The 19,484-nt window shown below is 44.5% G+C and overlaps 1 protein-coding gene across 4 annotated transcripts; it reads left to right on the top strand.

The window, feature by feature from the left end:
- The first annotated feature begins 87 nt into the window (after window positions 1-87).
- LOC146356002 (uncharacterized) lies at window positions 88-18,222 on the top strand. Of its 4 annotated transcripts, XM_084831791.1 has the most exons (5): window positions 88-344; window positions 5,890-5,930; window positions 11,441-11,743; window positions 12,814-12,931; window positions 14,933-18,222. In XM_084831791.1, the coding sequence occupies exon 5, from the start codon at window positions 14,954-14,956 to the stop codon at window positions 15,914-15,916; it is 963 nt and encodes a 320-aa protein (XP_084687917.1). In that variant the 5' UTR covers window positions 88-344; window positions 5,890-5,930; window positions 11,441-11,743; window positions 12,814-12,931; window positions 14,933-14,953; the 3' UTR covers window positions 15,917-18,222. The 4 variants fall into 4 exon arrangements, with proteins under 4 accessions (XP_084687917.1, XP_084687916.1, XP_084687918.1 ...); XM_084831792.1 differs by lacking the exons at window positions 88-344; window positions 5,890-5,930; window positions 12,814-12,931 and adding an exon at window positions 4,738-4,755; XM_084831789.1 differs by lacking the exons at window positions 88-344; window positions 12,814-12,931 and having other exon boundaries at window positions 5,805-5,930.
- The last annotated feature ends 1,262 nt before the right edge of the window (window positions 18,223-19,484 follow it).

Below are 19,484 nucleotides of genomic sequence, written 5' to 3'. Positions count from 1 at the left end.
CACTCAGGGGGTCCCCCCCCGGAGAGCCCGATCCTTTCCCTCTCCCCTCGAGGCGCCCCGCGTGGGAAATTCAAGCGCCACTTTCCCAGGGAAGGAGGAGCAGGAAGTGACTCGCTTGCCCAGGCTCTCCATCCATCTTCGTCTCTCCGTCCCTTTGCCTCGCTCATCCTTTCCTAATGGAGGTCAGTCTAGGAATCCGGAGTCACTCCGCAGCGGCCCTCCAGGGCGTCTAAATCCAGAGCGACGCCTGCGTTTGTGTCCTGCAGTTGAGTGATCCATGTTCTCTTCCCCTTCTACAGTGTCTTTTGCGTGGCTAAGGGGGCAATATTCTCACTTAATGGAGAGTAAGTCCCACTGGACTCAGTGGAGTTTACCTCTGAGTAGACATGTATAGGATTGCACTGTAAATATTGTTTTAAATTTGTTACTTTATTTTAAATATTTTTATCTTTATTTTATACTGTAGTTTTAAACTTTTATACTTTATCGTGTTGTATTTTATTGTTTTAATTGTTGGGAGCTGTCCAGAGAGCTTCAGCTGTTGGGTGGTATAAAAATATTAAATAAAAAATAAAATAAATGAATATAAAATATATCAGCACCCCTTTTGAAGTCAAATAGCTCAGCCATTTGGTTGCTGGAGAGAAAAGGGGGTGCCTCTGAGCATGTGCAAAGGACTCCCCCTTTTAACAATAGGCTTTGCTTTCCTCAGCATTATTATTTTGCTAACTAGCCATTCCCCAAAACGATGCAGGTTTGCAGGAGAACAATATTCGCATATCATCATGAGGAGTAAGTCAGTTAAGGCTGCAAACCTAGCTATGGTTTCCTGAGAGTAAGTCCCTTCCATTGGACTGAATGGGGCTTATTTCTGAGTAGGAATGCATAGGAATGCACTGCTAATGATGCACTGCTATTTTAAATAGTATAATTTTAATCTGGTGTTTTAAATCTTTTTATCCTCTTACTGTTTTATCTCTTTTGTTTACCGCTCTGAAATCTGTTCTAGATATGGAGCGGTATACAAATATTGTAAATAAATACATAAATGATGAACTTTAAGAAGGATGCAGACAAACTGGACGAAGGGCAGTTCAGAGGAGGGCAATGAAGATGATCCAGGGACTGGAAGCAAAGCCCTATGAGGAGAGACTGAAAGAACGGGGCATGTTTAGCCTTGAGAAGAGAAGACTGAGGGGAGATACTATAGCACTCTTCAAGTACTTGCAGGATTGTCACAGAGAGGAAGGCCGGGATCTCTTCTCGTTCATCCCAGAATGCAGGACATGGAATAGTGGCCTCAAGTTACAGGAAGCCAGGTTCCGGCTGAATATCAGGAAAAACATCCTGACTGTTAGAGCAATACGACAATGGAACCAATGACCTAGGGAGGTGACGGGCTCTCCCACCCTGGAGGCCTTCAAGACGAGGCTGGACAGCCATCTGTCAGGGATGCTTTGACTTGGACTCCTGCACTGAGCAGGGTGTTGGACTCGATGGTCTTATAGGCCCCTTCCAACCCTACTATTCTAGAATTCTATGAAATGATCCTGTGAACCCAAAGCACTCATCTGCTGACAGAGGAGGCGGCCTGCTGGGTCACTGCATGATTCACTGCTCTGGCCTCACCTCTTTGCAGCCAGCCTCCTCTTGGTGCATTCAGTGGCACCATCAGGACTGGACCTCAGGGCAAAAGCCCACCCCACCCCCCACCCCAACCACTCAGAGCAGCAGGAGATGAAGACACCAGCAAATAGGCCCAACGTCCTTCTTATTTCAAAAAACATGTTATAGTCAGGGGTGGCTGGCAGGGCATATATGTAGTTACAAATACTCATTTGATTATTTTTACTTTAAAATATATAACATCCTTTTCTACAGCAAAATGGTACTTATTCCCAAGTAAATGTGTTTCGCCTCAGAACAAAGCAAACTCCATTTAATCCTGTAGTCATGATGGTGCTGTGATTTAAGCAAAACTGCACATAGAATAGTAGGGCTGGAAGGGGCCCACAAGGCCATCGAGTCCAACCCCCTGCTCAATGCAGGAATCCAAGTCAGAGCATCCCTGACAGATGGCTATCCAGCCTCGTCTTGAAGGCCTCCAGGGTGGGAGAGCGCACCACCTCCCTAGGTCACTGGTTCCATTGTCGTATTGCTCTAACAGTCAGGAAGCTTTTCCTGATGTTCATCTGGAATCTGGCTTCCTGTAACTTGAGCCCATTATTCCGGGTCCTGCACTCTGGGACGATCAAGAAGAGATCCGGGCCTTCCTCTCTGTGACAACCTTTCTGGTACTTGAAGAGCACTATCATATCTCCCCTCAGTCTTCTCTTCTCAAGGCTAAACATGCCCAGTTCTTTCAGTCTCTCTTCATAGGGCTTTGTTTCCAGTCCTCTGATCATCTTTGTTGCCCTCCTCTGAACCCTCTCCAGTTTGTCTGCATCCTTCTTAAAGTGTGGTGCCCAGAACTGGACACAGTACTCCAGATGAGGCCTAACCAGTGCTGAGTAGAGGGGAACGAGTACTTCCCGGGATTTGGAAGCTATGCTTCTATTAATGCAGCCCAAAATAGCATTTGCCTTTTTTGCAGCCACATCACATTGTTGGCTCATATTCAGCTTGTGATCGACGACAATTCCAAGATCTTTCTCGCTTGTAGTGTTGTTGAGCCACGTATCCCCCATCTTGTAACTGTGCATTTGGTTTCTTTTTCCTAGGTGCCGAACTTGGCATTTATCCCTATTAAATGTCATTCTGTTGTTTTCTGCCCAGCGCTCCAGTCTATCAAGATCACTTTGAATTTTGTTTCTGACTTCCAAAGTATTAGCTATCCCGCCCAATTTTGTGTCATCTGCAAATTTGATCAGCATTCCCTGCACCTCCTCCTCCACATCATTCATAAAAATGTTGAAGAGCACTGGGCCCAGGACTGAGCCCTGCGGTACCCCACTCGTTACCTCTCCCCAGTTTGAGAAGGTCCCATTGATAAGCACTCTTTGAGTCCGATTCTGTAGCCAACTGTGGATCCACCAGATCATTGTTTCATCTAGCCCACTTTGAGCTAGTTTGCTCATCAAGGTATCATGGGGCACTTTGTTGAAAGCTTTGCTAAAGTCGAGGTATATGATGTCTACAGCATTCCCACGGTCTACAAGGGAGGTTACTTGATCAAAAAATGAGATCAGATTTGTCTGGCAGGACTTGTTTTTGACATGCTCAGAGTATTTCTTTTTTCTTTTATCAGGGTTGACAAACTGTTTGTTGGTTTTGCACTAATGTATCAGAATGTGGAAGCAGCTATAAAGCATGGATTTCGGTGGGGGCAGGAGGGAAAAGGGAAATGTTAGTGGTGAGTTCCATAATAGAAGTAATAGACATGGCCCCCATAAGTCCATTACGAACAGGGTCTAAAATTAACTAGCCGCACCACTGCTTGGTGCATCCCATGGCACTGGTAGGGCAGGACTTTGGAACAGATGTCAAGCTCCCCCCAATGCAGAAGGGCTGGCTTACCAAGTTTTGAAGGAAGAGAAGTAATACGTTTCACTGTCTAAAGACCTCCCCCATTTAAGTGCACAATCCTAGGCATGTTTAGACAGAAAAAAGTCCTACAACTCTCACCACGGCTGGCTGGGGAATGCTGGGAGTTGTAGGACTTTCTTCTGTCTAAACATGCACAAGATTGCGCACCCTAAGATCATTAGGGCCAGAGTTTTACAAAAATACCTGACTGCACCACTGGGTACATCTTACAAAGAAATACGATGCAGAAAAAAGGAAAACAGCACACCCAGGCGCAGAAATGGGCTCCATCCCTTAGTATAGAATTAGACTAGGTTGCCACTATTATTTTTCTTTTTTTAACTGTCAGTACTCCTATGTCTTTAGGAGCTGCATGGCAGAAGGATAAACTGTGAAGTGTGGGGCGGGGGGGGGGGAGCTTCATCTGTGGCATCTCTGTATGTCACACAGCTCTTAAAACATGGGTGGTGAACCTCTGTCAGGCCAAGGGCCAAATTCCAATTCAGAGAAGCTCTTTGGGGCCACATTTCAGTGATGGGTGGGGAGAAAGGCAAAAGGGGCAGGGCCAAAAATAACAGCAGATTGTAGCTTAAGGGAACATCCTATGCATGTTGAGACAGAGCTGGCTGGGGAGTGCTGGGAGTTGTAGGACTTTCTTCGGTCTAAACATGCATAGGCTTGTGCCCAGAGCTCTTACTGCCAGTCGACAGCTGGTGGGCCCCTGTGTGAACAGAATGCTGGACTAGATGAACCCTTGGTCTGATCCAGCAGGGCTCTTCCTATGTAATTATGCTCTTAACTCAGCCTTAGGAGGGGCATTTCCACCTTTTAGAATGAAGGAAAAGCTGCACAAATGTCAGGAAACCTAGAGGGTCAGACTTGGCCCCTGGACCTGAGGATCCCCACCCCTGTCTTAAAAGCACAGAAGCACGGCCGGGGACAAAGAAGGCATCTCTGCTTCACTCATATCAGAACTGTTCATCCGGAGTGAGGATTTGCACCGCCTCAAACTGGTGCTGGCATATCCTTGACCTTAACTTCGGGGCCCGCTTTGCGTGACCTCTCCCAGCAGGGCTCCTAAGCGGGAAGCCTTTCCTCTTTGTTTCCTGGGGAGGTTTGATGTAAGGGTTAAGCTGCGAGAGTCTGCATCCCTAGAGAAGCGACTAAGGAAGGAAGGGGAGGTCTGCAAGCTCGTGCAGTCACTTCCTGCCCCTCTTAATTGGGGGCAAGGTAGGTTTGGGGAATGTTTTGTCTGTGGTGTCGATCAAGGGCCGGGAAGGGATGGATTGAGGGCTTGCGCAGTGTTTGTGGCTGAAGAGGAAATTCTAGGGAGGAGGGCGGAGGTGGATGGGAGATAAGTAAATAAATTAGGCAGCCAAGTGAGAATTTGGTAGGAAATGTACAGATAGAGAAAGCTGGGAGCTCGGTGGACGGGGCTTTGAGAGATCCTTAGAAGCCAGGCAAAAGGTTCTGTAAAGTGCTTCATGCCCTTATGGCACTATAGAAATAAAACAATACAAAACATAAGAAGTAAGTCTTTCTTGAGGGTTGAGGCTTATGTCCTGTATCTCCAGTTTAAAGGAACTCTGGTAGAAGGGAGGGGAATAGCGTTGCCAGCTTTTGAAATAGCCTTTGTGGCTATGCACTTAACACAGGGGTGTTGCTAGGCCTGGGCCCATGAGGCTCAGCCCCCGAATCTATTTCCCAGACTGTTCATTGGTGCCCATGGGAGGTTTTCCCCAAGCTTACCTGACATGAATGGGGGGTAATTTTCCGGGGGGGGGGGTTCACAGCTAAGGAGAGAAGAGTTAATCCTCCCCTCTCCTCCCCATGTGCTACAACTCCCTCGAGAAGAACCCCCCCCCCCATTGCGTGCATGGCAATGAAGCTTAGGAAAAACACACTGCTGCTATTGGAAGGTGTTTTTTTTACTAAGGTTAATTTCTGTGAGTGTGTGTGTTGGGCAGATTTAAAGGAGGGGTCAGTTTGGGAGGAAAGGGTTAACTGTCCCCTCTTGTGTACTGTCACCCTCCCAAAATCACCTGTCAGTTAAACCTAGGTGGGAAAATCTCCATTGGAGCCAAAGGAAATTTTTGTTTGGGTTGATTGGGATAGGAAATTAATTGTCCAGTTTTGCCTTCTCTGAAATTTAAATAAATCCGAGTAATTATTTCTCAATCTGCACGCATAGATGTAGATCAGCATATGTAAATTTTATGCAGATCGGTGTCCTATGAGCTTGGGTCCTGAATCATTTGAGTGCCTAGCAGCATTAACAGCTGTGTTGGTCTGGAGCCCTGGGGAGGCGGATGGTGTTTATCTCTGTGACAGGAAAATCTTCATTTGCTTTCTTTTGCTGATCAGGTCTCTGTTAAAGCGGGGAAATGGCAGGCCAGCTCTTACAGGTTTGTCTTTCCTCCTCAATTAGTGCCTTTGTATTTTATTATCTGATGTTTTTCGAGTTTTTATCATACAATCGGAGAGTTGGAAGGGGCTTTGGAGGTCATCTAGGCCAAGCTTCCCCAGCTGATACTTTCCAGATATCTTAGACTGACTTCCATCATCCCTGACCATGCTGGCTGGGGCTGATAGGAGTTGTGGTCCAAAAGGGCTGGCTGGGGAATGCTGGGATTTGTAGGACTCTTTTCTGTCTCAACAGGCATAGGATTCTGCCCTTAGCTTCTCCTTTCAGCCTGCATTCCCTGCTTGGGAGAATCTGTTACATAGGAACATCGGAAGCTGCCTTCTACTGAGTCACACCCTGGGTCCATCCAGCCCAGTTTTGTCAACACTGACTGGCAGTGGCTCTCAGGTTTTGGGCAGGAATTTTTCCAGCCCTACCTGGAGACTCCAGGGATTGAACCTGGTACCTTCTGCATGAAAAGCAGGGGTTGTACCACTGAGCCTTGGACCCTTCCAAATATGGAATGTTTTCTTCTGTCAGGGAGGACAGAATGTTTTCTTCTGTCAAGAATGTTTTCTTCCTTCAAGAATGTTTTCTTCTGTCAGCCCCTCCTTTGAGGAGGGGGTTGTGTATTTCACCAAGGGAAGGGAAGGGGGCTCTGCCGGAATCCACTCAAAAGGGTCTGAACAGGGACGGATGGTGGGGAATCGCAGAAATGTGGACAATGTGTGTAGATAAAACAATCCTTTCGTCAGTAGGGATTCATACCTTCACCTTTGACTGTTCTAGTTATTAGGGAGTCAGAGCTGGGAGGGATTAGGCAGGGGACAAGCCAAGATTAGGAACAAGCCGGATGCAGGAAAGGCTATTATTCCCCAAGCAAATTATTAGCATGAACAGCAAACCTTGATAGCACTTTTGTCTGAGGAGAGCCAAAAGGCAACATAGGCGGTGTTTCCTTGAGGGATACTCCCAGGGACCTTGGGAGAGCCCCACACTTGGCCCCATTTTCAGTCAAGTTTTTTTGTAAATCTTGTTTTCCCCTCTGATGTGCTGAGTGGGAACACTGTAAGGGGGAAACAGTGGCCCCCACCTTACTTTTGTGGAGGAAAAAATATATCTGCCACCAGAAAATGGTGGTTACCATGTTCTTCTGGTGGCAGCCAACTCCTCTACACACACACACACACACACACACAGACTTTGCTTCTGAGGCACTGTCAGAACAAATCCTAGCTGGAAGTTGCTGAGTGCTAGAGGGCCAGAAAAAGAATGTTTCTCCTTCAAATAAAACAAAACCAAATTTAAGGGTGCCCAGGACAGGTATTAAGGGGCCGCACAGGATGGCATTCATAAAGCCATGCTGATGATAAAATAAACACTGAATTACAACTGGTCAAAAAGTTTAGTTCTGTCATCTGAGGCCTGAATCAAGATGATGGGTTTTAATTTAATTGCAGATGTTAAATTAGTGTGTCAATACCAGGATGTGTGTGTGACCATCAACACTGCCTAGTGAATGGTCACTGTACTTACTCTGCATACTTTTACACTTTGGCATAATTGTCACAGACTGAATTTCGCATTTCATTTCCCACTGACTTCATTGCTTCCATTTTTTTCCTCCCTGCATCCATCTGTATATTTACTTGCTAACCAAGGATCACACTTCATGAATCTAGTCTACAAGAGCTTATGTCATAATAAATTAGTTCAGCCTTCCCCAAGCTGGCACCTTCCAGCTGTGTTGGATTACAGCTCCCATCATCCCCAACCAGCATGGTTGTTGGGGGTGGGAGTTGTAGTCCAAGACATCTGAAGGGTGCCAGCTTGGAGAAGGCTGAATTAGCTTTAAGGTGCCACAAGACTCTTTGCTCCCAGCAAACTAACATGGCTCCTCCTCTGAAACGTCTCCTGGGAGAGAGTTCCAGGGCCTGAGAGGGACTGCAGCAAAGAAGGCCCTGCTCCTTGTAGACACCAGCTTAGCTCTACAGATGGAACCTGGAGCAGAATCTTAAATAAGAATGTAAGTAGAGTCCTGCTGGATCAAACCTAGGGTTCATCAAGGCCAACCAGTTGCCTGTGGGAAAGCCACAAGCAGAACATGAGTGTAACAGCATCCTCCTGTCCATTTCCCCCCAGTAACTGGTGTACACAGGCATATTGCCTCTGATACTGGCGGTAGCATATACCCATCAGGACTAGAAGTCATTGTTTGCCTTCTCCATGAATTTGTCCAATCCCCTTTTAAAGCTGTCCAAAGTGATGGCCATAGCTACATCTTGTGGTAGTGAATTCCATAGTTCAATTACTCACTGTACAGAGAAGTCCTTCCTTTTATGTGTCCTGAATCTCCTACAAATCAGCTTCATGGGGTGACCCCATTGGGTTCTAGTATTATGAGGGAGGGAGAAAAATGTCTCCCTATCCATATTCTTCACACCATGCATAAACCTGTACACCTCTATCATGTCTCCCCTTACCCTCCTTTTTTCCAAGCTAAACAGTCCCAGCTGTTCTAACCTTTCTTCATAGGGGAGATGCTCCAGCCCCTTGATCATTTTAGTTGCCTTTTCTGCACTGTTCCCAACTCTACAATGTCCTTTCTTAGGTGCGGTAACTGGAACTGTACACGGTATTCCAAGTGTGGTCACACCATAGATTTGTATAAGGGCAGGATGATATTGGCAGTTTTATTCTCAATTCTTTTCTTAATTATGCCTGGCATGGAGTTTGCCTTTATCACAGCAACCTCTCACTGGGTTGACATTTTCTTTTTCTTTTTTTTGAATATATTTTTATTTATTTTCTTTTTATAAATGAAATAATACCAAAATTACCAACAACCTAATCAATACTTCAATTTCCCAACAGTACAATATTCTGATGACACCACAATAACAAAGAGAAGAAAAAAGAGGGAAAAAAGAAAAGGGGGGGGGAGGGAGGAGGAAAGGAAGTGAAGAAAAAAGAAAAATTCCCTCCCCTTCCCTCTCCCTCCCCCTTAAAGAACTGAGTTTAAACTCCAACACCCCCTGGCCTCCGATGCCATTCTATTTTAAAAACTATATAACCTTAACAATCTTACAGTTTAATAAACAACCTTACATTTCTATACCATATCATCAATCTTATATCAAAGAAACAGATCTACAATTCATTCCCAAAAGCTTATATTATTAGTAGTAGTAGTACAGGAAGGCCTGGCGTACTATGGTCCATGGGGTCACGAAGAGTCGGACACGACTGAACGACTGAACAACAAGTAGTAGTAATTATATATATATATATATATATATATATAATAGTAAAACAATATAAACCTTCAACCATCAATAATATATTTTATACTAGATATATTATCTATTTTAAAATAAAAAAATATAAAGAAAAGCAAGAAAAAAGATGAAAGAGAGTAAACCAATATAAATATAATCATTTATCTTTTGAATTAGCCTGGATCATGTAGACTAAACACAAACAGTTAACAAAGCTTGTTTAAAGATTCCAGTTCATGGGATTGTAACAGAATTCACACACATTTTTACATTAAGGCATTTCATGATTTAGAAACTTTTTCATCTGACCTTTAGACACAATACAAAGTGTAGCAGGATATTTTAAATAATATTGTAAGTTCATTTGTTTTACCATATTCTTTGATAAATTGCCTTCTTTTATTCGCCACCTCTTTGATGTAGTCTGGAAATAACATAACTTTATCTTGTTTCCAGGAAAGGCTTCCAGCCTCCCTTGCCAAACGCAGGATATAATTCTCTGTGGAGACTTTTGCAAATTTAGCTATGATCGTGTAATCAATCCCTTTAGCATTTGGCACATGAAATGCCTGCTCAATATCAAGTAAATAATCAGATGGAATAGGCAGTATCTCATGCAAAAGTTTATCCACAATAATAGGCAGATTTTTAATCCCAATAATACATACATTGGATCTTTTCGTGAAGGCCTCCAGTTGAGAGATTCTATCAGAGATATTTTTAAAACAAATTTCAGTCGTAGTTTCATTTCCTGCCACTCGGTCTTCGATCTCTTTAATTTTCGTCTCCATTTTTTGCTGTGACGCATTAATTAAATCTACAGCTCCTTGCAGGGCGGTGATGGAATTTTGGATTAAATCCAACCTTTTGACTTGTTCCGTAAATTGCGAAGATAAAGAATTTATCAGCGTAAATAATTCCCCTATATCTTCTGTTTTCGAAACTTTTGACACAGAGGATGTGGGGGGAGTAGATGCCAGCTCCCTTCTTCTCCTCGGCGCAGACATGTTTCTCTCAAACAGATCTTACAGGTCATCAAATGTTCTCAAATATTGTTAACATTTTTTAAATCATCCCTCAGAGGTTGTTGATATTTCTTGAAGCATTTATTATTATGGAACACGTCAGCCCTGTTTTTTTCTATGAAATAGGAGTCTCATCACAACTTTTTGTGTTGGTAAAGCTCTGGAGAGATAATCCTGGAATCCAGCCCGCCCACTATCTCGAGGGGGGTACTTTTCTCCAAGATGTTGTCCAGATGCCGCCTTGCCCCCCCTTTAATTCCAGGGGGGAGATGAAACGGTTTTTCAACCTTTTAAAAAGCTGTTTGAGAAAGCTCCCATGGAGACCCATAGGAAGCTGCCAGAGCGACATCGGTCCCAGCCAGAAGTCCCAAGGACATTTCCTTTTTCTTAAATTTAAACTGTGTGAGGGAAAGTACATGCTATTATCATGCACAAGTTGGGATTTTTGGCCCCAACATGCATCACGTTATAGTTGCTTACATTGAACTGTATTTGCCATTTTGATGCCCATTCTTCCCATTTGAGCTTCTCGCAATCTCTTTTTGTTTTAACCACCCTAAATAATCTGCTGTCTTCCACAGACTTGGCCACTGCTCACTCCTAATTCCAGATCATTTATAGTTTAAACTGAAAAGCATTGGTCCCTATACAGATCCCTGTGGAACCCCACTGTTTACATCTGTCCATTGGGAGATTTTACCATATATTCCTGTTCTCTGCTCTCTGTTCCTTAACCAGTTACTGATCCATAAGAAGACCTGTCCCCTTATTCCATGACTGCTAATTTTGCTAAGGAATCTTTGGTGAGGGACTTTGTCAAAAATGTTTTGGAAGTGCAAGTAAACAATATTTACCATATCATCCCTGTCCATATGTTTATTGATGCTCTGAAAGAACTCTAAAAGATTAGTGAGACAGGACTCACCTTTGCTGGAGCCATGTTGATTCTTTTTCAGTAGGGCTTGTCCTTCTATATGTTTACTCATTTTATCTTTAATAGTGCTTTCAACAATTTACCTGGAACAGACATTAATTTTCTGGATCACCCCTGGATCCCTTTATAAAAATTGGTGTTATGTTGGCCATTCTCTGGTACAGAGGCTGATCTTTTATCAGCTTAGGCTGATATACAAACTACAGCCTTATTTGGCAGAGATAGCCTAGCTACAGTTATCCATGCTCTGATAAACTCTTTGTTTGAATTACAGCAATGAGTTATACGTGGGACTGCCTTTGAAAACAGTCCAGAAACTTCAACTGGTCCAAAACATGGCAGGGAAATTGTTAACGGGGATTGGCCAACAAGACCACATTACATCAGTACTTTTCCAGCTGCACTGGCTGCCAGTCCACATCTGAGCCCGATTCAAAGTGCTGGTATTAACATTCAAAGCTCTAAACGACTTGGGGCCAGATTATCTGAAGGATCACCTCCTCCCATATGTATCTGCCCGGACCCTAAGATCATCTTCAGGGGTCCTTCTCCAGGAGCCTGTGCCAAAGGAAGTGAGGTAGGTGGCTACCAGGAAGAGGGCCTTTTCTGCTGTGGCACCCTGGCTGTGGAATGAGCTCCCTAGAGAGGTTCACCTGGCATCTATGTTGTATGCTTTAGGCGCCAGGTGAAGACCTTTTTATTTTCTCAGCATTTTAGCATCTAGTCTTTTAGCTCTGCTGTTTTAAATCTTTATTTTAAATCTCTGCACTGCTGCTAGGTTTTATTCTGGTTGTACTTTTATACTGTAGTTTTAAGCTTACATGTGTTATATTGTTTTATGCTGTACTTTGTGGTTTTAATTTTTTTAACTACCCAGAGAGCTTCGGCTATTGTGCGGTATAGAAATAAATAAATAAATCTTAGCGACATGTTACATATTTTGTTAGAAGTTCAGCAATTTCATATTTGAATTCTTTAAGAACTCTAGGATGGATACCATCGGGGCCTGGTGATTTATTAACTTCCAATTTTTCAGTAAGGTTGAGAACTTCATCTTTTGTCACCGCTATTTGCCTCAGTTCCTCAGAACCTTTCTATACTGATTCCTCACTCAGGGTTGCGGGTGCTTTGTCATCATTCATGTCATGATGTCATCATTCTTTAGGAGCTCTCCTGTCCTGTGTTTTGCAACCATTTTAACATGAGTTTTTTTAATAACAAAGAAAGTCTGGTATATCTGTGAATGGCGGCATGAAACACTCATGTATTTCTGCAACTCCACTATACCACAGCACCACCTAATGGTTGTGTAATGGAACATATAGAAAGGCAGAGAAAGAAAAAGCCCAGAAAAAAACACGTGTAAGAAAACTGTTCTTAACCCCACTAAGAATCTTAGACTTCCTTCCTGAAAACATCAATTCAGACACAGGTGTCTGTCTTATATCTTCTGCAGTGATGAAAAGAATTCATTCAACTTCTCCACAATCTCCTTATCCTCCTTTAGTACTCCTTTAACTCCATTGTCATCCAACAGTCGACTGTCTCCCTAGCTGGTTTGGTTTCCTGCTTCTGATATATTTAAATAATTATTTATTGTTAGCCTTGTTAACAATATGGTCCTCAAAATGCTTTTTTTGCATCCAGGGAACACATTCATACTACCTTGCCCCATCTTCCTTTGACACAACAGTGGCAAGGCCTCTCTTTCCCCCACTTCCAGAATTTCTTGGATTACAGCTACAGCTTCCAGAGAGTTTGCAGGGTAGGTTAGGGTCATAGTTTAAGTAATTTAATTTACCAGAAGTTTTGTGCCATCTTTCAGAGCCAAAACCAGCTTACCTGCAAAGTTGGAACGTGAAATATAGTTAAAACCCATTCATTGGTACGGTTTGCATGATCGCCATGGCTTTAACAAGCTACAGTGGCAAGCACTCTGACCTCAGAGTGGGCAATCAGAGATTGGGAACATGACCTCGGAGAGGGGGGGAAGGGGGCATTTTGGTGGGCTGGTGTTGGTTTCTGCCAGCTGACTGCAGCTGGCGGCTGATAACAGGGTCATAAACCAATCCAAGGCTGGGAGGGCGAAAAGGTGGCTGAAGCAAGGGATATTTTACCCGGGCAGTTGAATCCAAAGCGATGTGGCAAAGCGAAGTCCGTTGTGCAGTCCGAGGTCCAAAATACACAAGGGAACACGAGCAAGGCAGTGGGTCAGGTCCAAGGTTGAGGCTGAGATCCGGTGTGCGATACAACGTTGCTCTTCAGCAATCTTGGCCCAGTCTGCCTTCTGCTTTTAATGGCCACGACTTGAGACTAGGGATGCTGGAGACATTCGAGGCGGATTAAAATGAGCTCGGATTTCTAAGAATCCAACCTGCGGAATCCACTGCGGAGCGCCCCCCTCAGGCCGTGTGGAGTCCGTGGACTTTCGGATGATTTTTTTTACCTTCCTGAAATTTACGCATATAAATATGTAGAAAAATACGTAAGTTTCTGCAAGGAAACATTAAATGGAATGAGGGACAATATACTCAATGTTACGTACTGAGGTAAATTATGTAAATACTTACGTAAATAATTATGTAAATATTTACATAATTACAATTATTTCCCTATTTTTCCACATGACAAAAAAAAAATAATTCGCATCCGTCTGTGGGCGGATGATGGAATGAAAGGTGCCTGACATTCCGCAAAACACAGACGGAGGGGATTTTACACAGTCTGTACATCCCTACTTGAGACAGCTGCATCCTGTCAGTCCTCCTTCCTCTCTCAAACGGACAGAGGCTCGCCTACGTTGCTCCCTTAAATGCAGCTGCCTTCGCTCTGCGGCTGTTGGTAGCATTTCGCCCTCTGAATCCTCTGTGGAGGCTGCAGCTGGGCATGGAACATCCACAGGAGGTGAGGGGGCTCGGACTCCTCCTATGCTGGTCCCTTCCCTGGGGTCTGGACCTTTCATTCCCCTTCATCCTCGGAGGAGTCCGAGGGAGGCGTGACACCAGGGAGGACACCAGAGAGGCCAGAATACAAGCTATCTTGAGGTCTCCCCAGCCTCCTTCCCTCCCCCTCCGAAACAGTTTTGTTAGATGGGCAAAAAGGCCCATCTAGTGAAAATGCAGGGAGGGAGGATGGAGAGGCAAAGATTGCCTCTTCCTCTCCTCCCACCCTGCATCGGATGATCGTAAGCCTCTGAGGTCAGGGGCTTACGATCATCAAGAGCGCAAGCCATGGCATTGCACCCTAAGTGTGTCAACAGTGTTCAGGACATTTCCTTTTTCTTAAATTTAAACCATGTGAGGGAAAGTACATGTTATCGCCATTCATTATTTTACAAGTCTTCCAATTAAAACACCTACATAATGTTATATTAAATGTGCTTTAATTTCCCCCGTCAGATATTTCACATCAAATACTAGTGGCGTATCGGGCCAAAAAAATAACGGGGAATTTTTTTTTTTAGTTTTGTTGTTTACTAAGCGCAAGCAAAATCAACATGCTAAATTGGATCACTCTCTAGGGCATCAAAAATTTTTCCAACGCAGACTGAAAAATTTCCAGTGCCAATTGCCCTAATGTCCTTAATCGGCATAGGACAAAATTCTCCAAAAATGTCCAGTTAATTTTTCCCCAGAAAGCCAACATCACCTGCCATAGAATTCTGTGAATGGAGCAGGGCAATTGCACAATAAAAGCCTTGTATGGAAGTATCCCTGCTTAACTAGTGTTTGTTTGATTCAGTTTCTCTCTTTTTCTATCCCAATAGAATGATTTGGGGAGAGGGAGAATGAGGGAATCAGGTGAGATGTCTGCAGAAGTCGAACATCTGGAGATGGAAGAAAAAGCTGGTGTTCAAGATGAACCAAAGAGGCAGCAGAGAAGAAAAACAGCAGCTAAAGAAAAACAGAGTAATAAATCCATTGCCAGGGAAGTTGGGGGCACCCACGAAATCCCAGAACAAGAAGTACAGGAGGAAAAGCGAGAGAACAAGTGCACTGTATGTGGGAAAATCTTTTGTTCTAAATCCCGCCTTAAAGTACATCAGAGAATCCACACAGAGAAGAGACCGTATGAATGTTTTGAATGTGGGAAGGGTTTCAGACAGAGTGGACACCTTTCCCAGCATCAAAGAATGCATACAGGAGAGCGACGCTATAAGTGCTTGGAGTGTGGGAAGAGTTTCAGTCAGAGCACATATTTTATTCTGCATAAAATAACGCACACAGGAGAAAAACCTTTTACATGTTTGGAGTGTGGAAAGAGCTTTAGCCACAGCAGGAAACTTACTATACATCGCGCCATCCACACAGGGGAGAGACCCTATAAATGTCAGGAGTGTGGTCAGAGTTTCAGTCAGAGCACGCACCTTACTTCACATCAAAGAATCCACACCGGGGAGAAGCCATATAAATGTTTGGAGTGTGGGAAATGCTTCAATCAGAGCACGCACCTTACTTTGCATCGAAGAATCCATACCGGGGAGAAACCTTATCGGTGTCTGGAGTGTGGGAAATGCTTTAGTCAGAGCCCACACCTTACTTTGCATCAAAGGATCCACACAGAGGAGAAAATGTTTAAGTGCTCAGAGTGTGGGAAGAGCTTCCACCGAAGCGACCACCTGACTTCACACCAAAGAAGTCACACAGGGGAGAAGCCGTATCAGTGCTCAGAATGTGGAAAGCGTTTCAGTCGAAGTTCGATCCTCATTAAACACCAGAGAACCCACAAAGGTGGGGAAACTCCCAAGTGAACTTCCCCATACATTGAGGTGAATGGACAGGACTTTGCTTTGAGCGTCTTGGGACTCTGAGGCTTGGAACCTAGTTACATGAAGCAGAGAGCCTTTTGGGTCGTAGCCCCTGGAGATAGCCTCAAATAAGGGAATCTCCATCATCTGTGGAAGATGTTTGAAATAAGGGAGTTCCCAATGTTTGTTTGGAAAATCAGAGCTGTGCATGGCAGTCTCGCTTGACCGGTCTTGTGCGTCATTAGAAGCCCAAGTGACTTCTGGGGCGAGGAGGGCCCATAGCTGCGGTTGGTATGCCAACTAAGCCCTTTCCAGGATAGGGGTATCCTGAGCCCTGTAGTCCAAGCATTGGCCATGTTTCGATTACTGTAACGTGTTTGGGCTGCAGCTGGGGCAGAATGCAGCAGCTAGGATGCTGACTCGGATGCCTGGCTGTGCCTATCTTGCACCAGTATTGAACAAGCTGCACTGGCTGCCTGTTAGCTACCTAGCCAGGTTCAAGGTTTTGTTGCTGGCATAGAAAGCTCTGAACGACTTGGGACCAGGTTACCTGGCGGATCGCCTTTCCTCGATACAGATCCATTGCTTCACTCGGATCATCGGAGGCGGCCTGGCTGGTTGCACTGCAACCTGCAGATTGCAACCTGGCAGCAGCCCGGAAAGGGTCCTTCTCTGTGGTGGCACCTTGTTATGTGGGAGGTGCCAACTGTGGCATGCTGTAGGTGCCAGTTAAAGACCGATGTTTTCACCCAGGCCTTTCCTGACTGATTGTGCTGCCTAGTTTGTTGGCTGTTAGCTCTCTAGGCTTAAGGGCACAATCCTAGGCCTTTTCCCTGTCTAAACATGCATAGGATTGCGCCCTAAATGTTTCAATTGAGAATGGATTCGTTTTTTGTTTTTCAGTGTTTTTAACCAAGACATTTTGTATTCTCTGTTTTTGATATTTTAACGGTGGGCCTTTTGTATTTCAAACTTGAATGTCGTAAGCCGCTTCGAGATGTCTTTTTTAGATACAGTCAAGCAGCCGTATAGATTGATTAAATAAAAGAACTGACCTTTTAGAGAATAGGGGGAGCCTTATGGGAATATTTTAGGGGATGTTTCTGGGCGTGTTAGCCCATAAAAAGCTTGCTAGTACCATTATGAACTTATGTAGACTCGAGCGAAGTAGAGCAGGAGTAAACCCGGTGCCCTCCAAATGTTTTATACTACATCTCCCATCAGCCCCAGTCAGCATGGTCCGGGATTATGGGAGTGGCACTTCAAACATCTGGAGGACACCAGGCTACCTATCCCTGAAGTAGAGGATAAGAGTGGACACATAGAGGTTTAAATGAGGTCATAAAAGACAGCTTGGACTAGATCCAGTGTTTCCTCCTCCAGAGCTAGCTGAGGGGACGTTTTCATATGTTGTCTTACACCTCCAGCATTATCTGAAGAATATAGGAAGTTGCCTTATCCTGCATCAGATCCTTGGTCCGTCAAGTCGTTTTGGCACCGGCTCTCCAGGGCTTGAGGCAAGTGTTTTCTCAGCCCTACCTGGGACTTTCTGCATGCAGTCATGTGCTCTGCCACTGAACTATGGTCTTTCCCCCTTGAAAGTAAGATCCTGGTCCTCATGGTTCTGAATAAAGGGCTGAATTAAATAGGAACGTACGAAGCTGTCTTCTACCAAGTCAGGCCTATCTAGCTCAGTATTGTAGCTTTCTCCAGCCTGCTGCCCTCCAGACGTGTTCAACACCAACTCCCATCATTCCCAGCCAGCATGGCCATGGGTGTTGTAGTCCAGCACTTCTAGAGGGCACCAGGCTAGAGAAGGCTGCAGTATGGTCTACACTGACCACCAGTGGCTCAACAGGGGCTCAGGCAGGTGTTGTTCCCAGCTCTGCCTGGAGATGCCAGTGTCGACCCTGGCAGCTTCTGTGTGCAAAGCAGGGGCTCAACCACAGAGCAACAGCCCCTCCCTTCATCTTGCATCATCTGGAAGACCAAAGATATTTCGGGTGGACTGGCCAGGGTGAAAATGGTCACCCTATGGACAGAAAGTATAAAAACAACTGATTTGGGGCCTGAAGGAAGACGATAAAGGATCCAAAGGCAAGCCGATATCCCGTCTACCTGTTCCTGACCACCACCGGCATGCTCAACGACTCAGAAAGGACTGGAGTATTGGCGAGATAAGCATAGTATTGCATTCTGTCTAGTAGTGCTAGACAGGAAAGGTTGGATAGGAAAATAGCTGTGACTTGTGTGTGCTGTGTATGTGAGTGCATATATATATATATTAATAAAGCTTCAAAACTACATTAATTTTCCTTTGGGCTAAGGGGTGGATTTCTGCCTTAGAACATAAGAAGAGCCCGGCTGGATCAAACTAAAGGTCCATCTAGTCTAACGTGCAGTTCATACAGTGGCCAACCAGATGGCCCAATGGGAAGGCCACAAGTAGGATACCAGTGTGGTATCCCCCTCTTGCTTATGCCCCCCAGCAACTGGTGAACACAGGCATACTGCCTCTGATAATGGAGGGAGCACATAGCCATCAGGACTAGTAGCCAGTGATCGCTTTCTCCTCTGTTAATTTGTCCAACCAAATTGGTGGCCATCGCTACATACTGTGGTAGCAAGTTCCATATCCCACAAGCTTCATGAGATGACCCCATTGGGTTCTAGTATTTTGAGAGGGAGAGAACAATGTCTCCCTATCCACATTCTCCACATCATGCATAATTTTGTACACCCCTCTTGTGTCTCCCCTCACTCAGTTTTCTCTAAGCTAAACAGTCCCAGCTTTGTAACCTTTCTTCGCAGGGGAGTTGCTCCAGGCCCTTGATCATTTTAGTTGCCCTTTTCTGCACTTTTCCCAACTCTACAATGTCCTTAGGTGCAGTGACCAGAATTGTACACAGTATTCCAAGGGAGGTCGCACCATAGATTTGTATAAGGGCAGTATGATATTGGCAGTTTTATTCTCAATTCCTTTTCTAATTATGCCTAACATGGAATTTGTCTTTTTCACAGCAGCTGCATACTGGATCAACCTTTTCATCGAGCTGTTCAGAACAACTCCATGATCTCTTTCTTGGTCCATCACCACTAGCTCAAATACCATCAGGTTATACTTGAAGTTGGGATTTTTTTGCCTCAAGTGCCTCCCTTTACACTTGCTTACATTGAACTGAATTTGCTACTGTGATGCCCATTCTCGCAGTTGCTTTGAGTGCTTTGCATCCCCTTTTTGTTTTAGGCACCCTAAATAATTTGGTGTCATCAGCAAACTTGGCCGCTCGCTGCTCATTCCTAATTCCAGATAATTTATGAACAAATTAAAAAGGATTGGTCCCAATACAGATCCTTGTGGGACCCCACTATTTACATCCCTCCATTGGGAGAACTTACCATTTATTCCGACTCCCTGCTTTCTGTTCAACAAATTATACTGATCAATAAGAGGATCTCTCCTCATATTCAATGACTGCTAAATTTCCCTAGGAGCCTTTGATGAGGGACTTTGTCAAAAGCCTCCTGGAAATCCAAGAAAACAATGTCTACCGGATCACCCCTGCCCACA

The sequence above is a fragment of the Heloderma suspectum genome, chromosome 2 (genome assembly GCF_057233095.1).
Source record: "Heloderma suspectum isolate Gila_16-S chromosome 2, 16-S_ref, whole genome shotgun sequence".
NCBI lineage: Eukaryota > Metazoa > Chordata > Lepidosauria > Squamata > Helodermatidae > Heloderma > Heloderma suspectum.
The sequence above is the reverse complement of the archived record's forward strand: the minus strand, read 5'-3'. Positions and strand labels throughout refer to the sequence as shown.

Coding starts and splice junctions, on each gene's coding strand:
- LOC146356002 (XM_084831791.1), top strand. CDS start 14,954: ATGAGGGAATCAGGTGAGATGTCTGCAGAAGTCGAACATCTGGAGATG.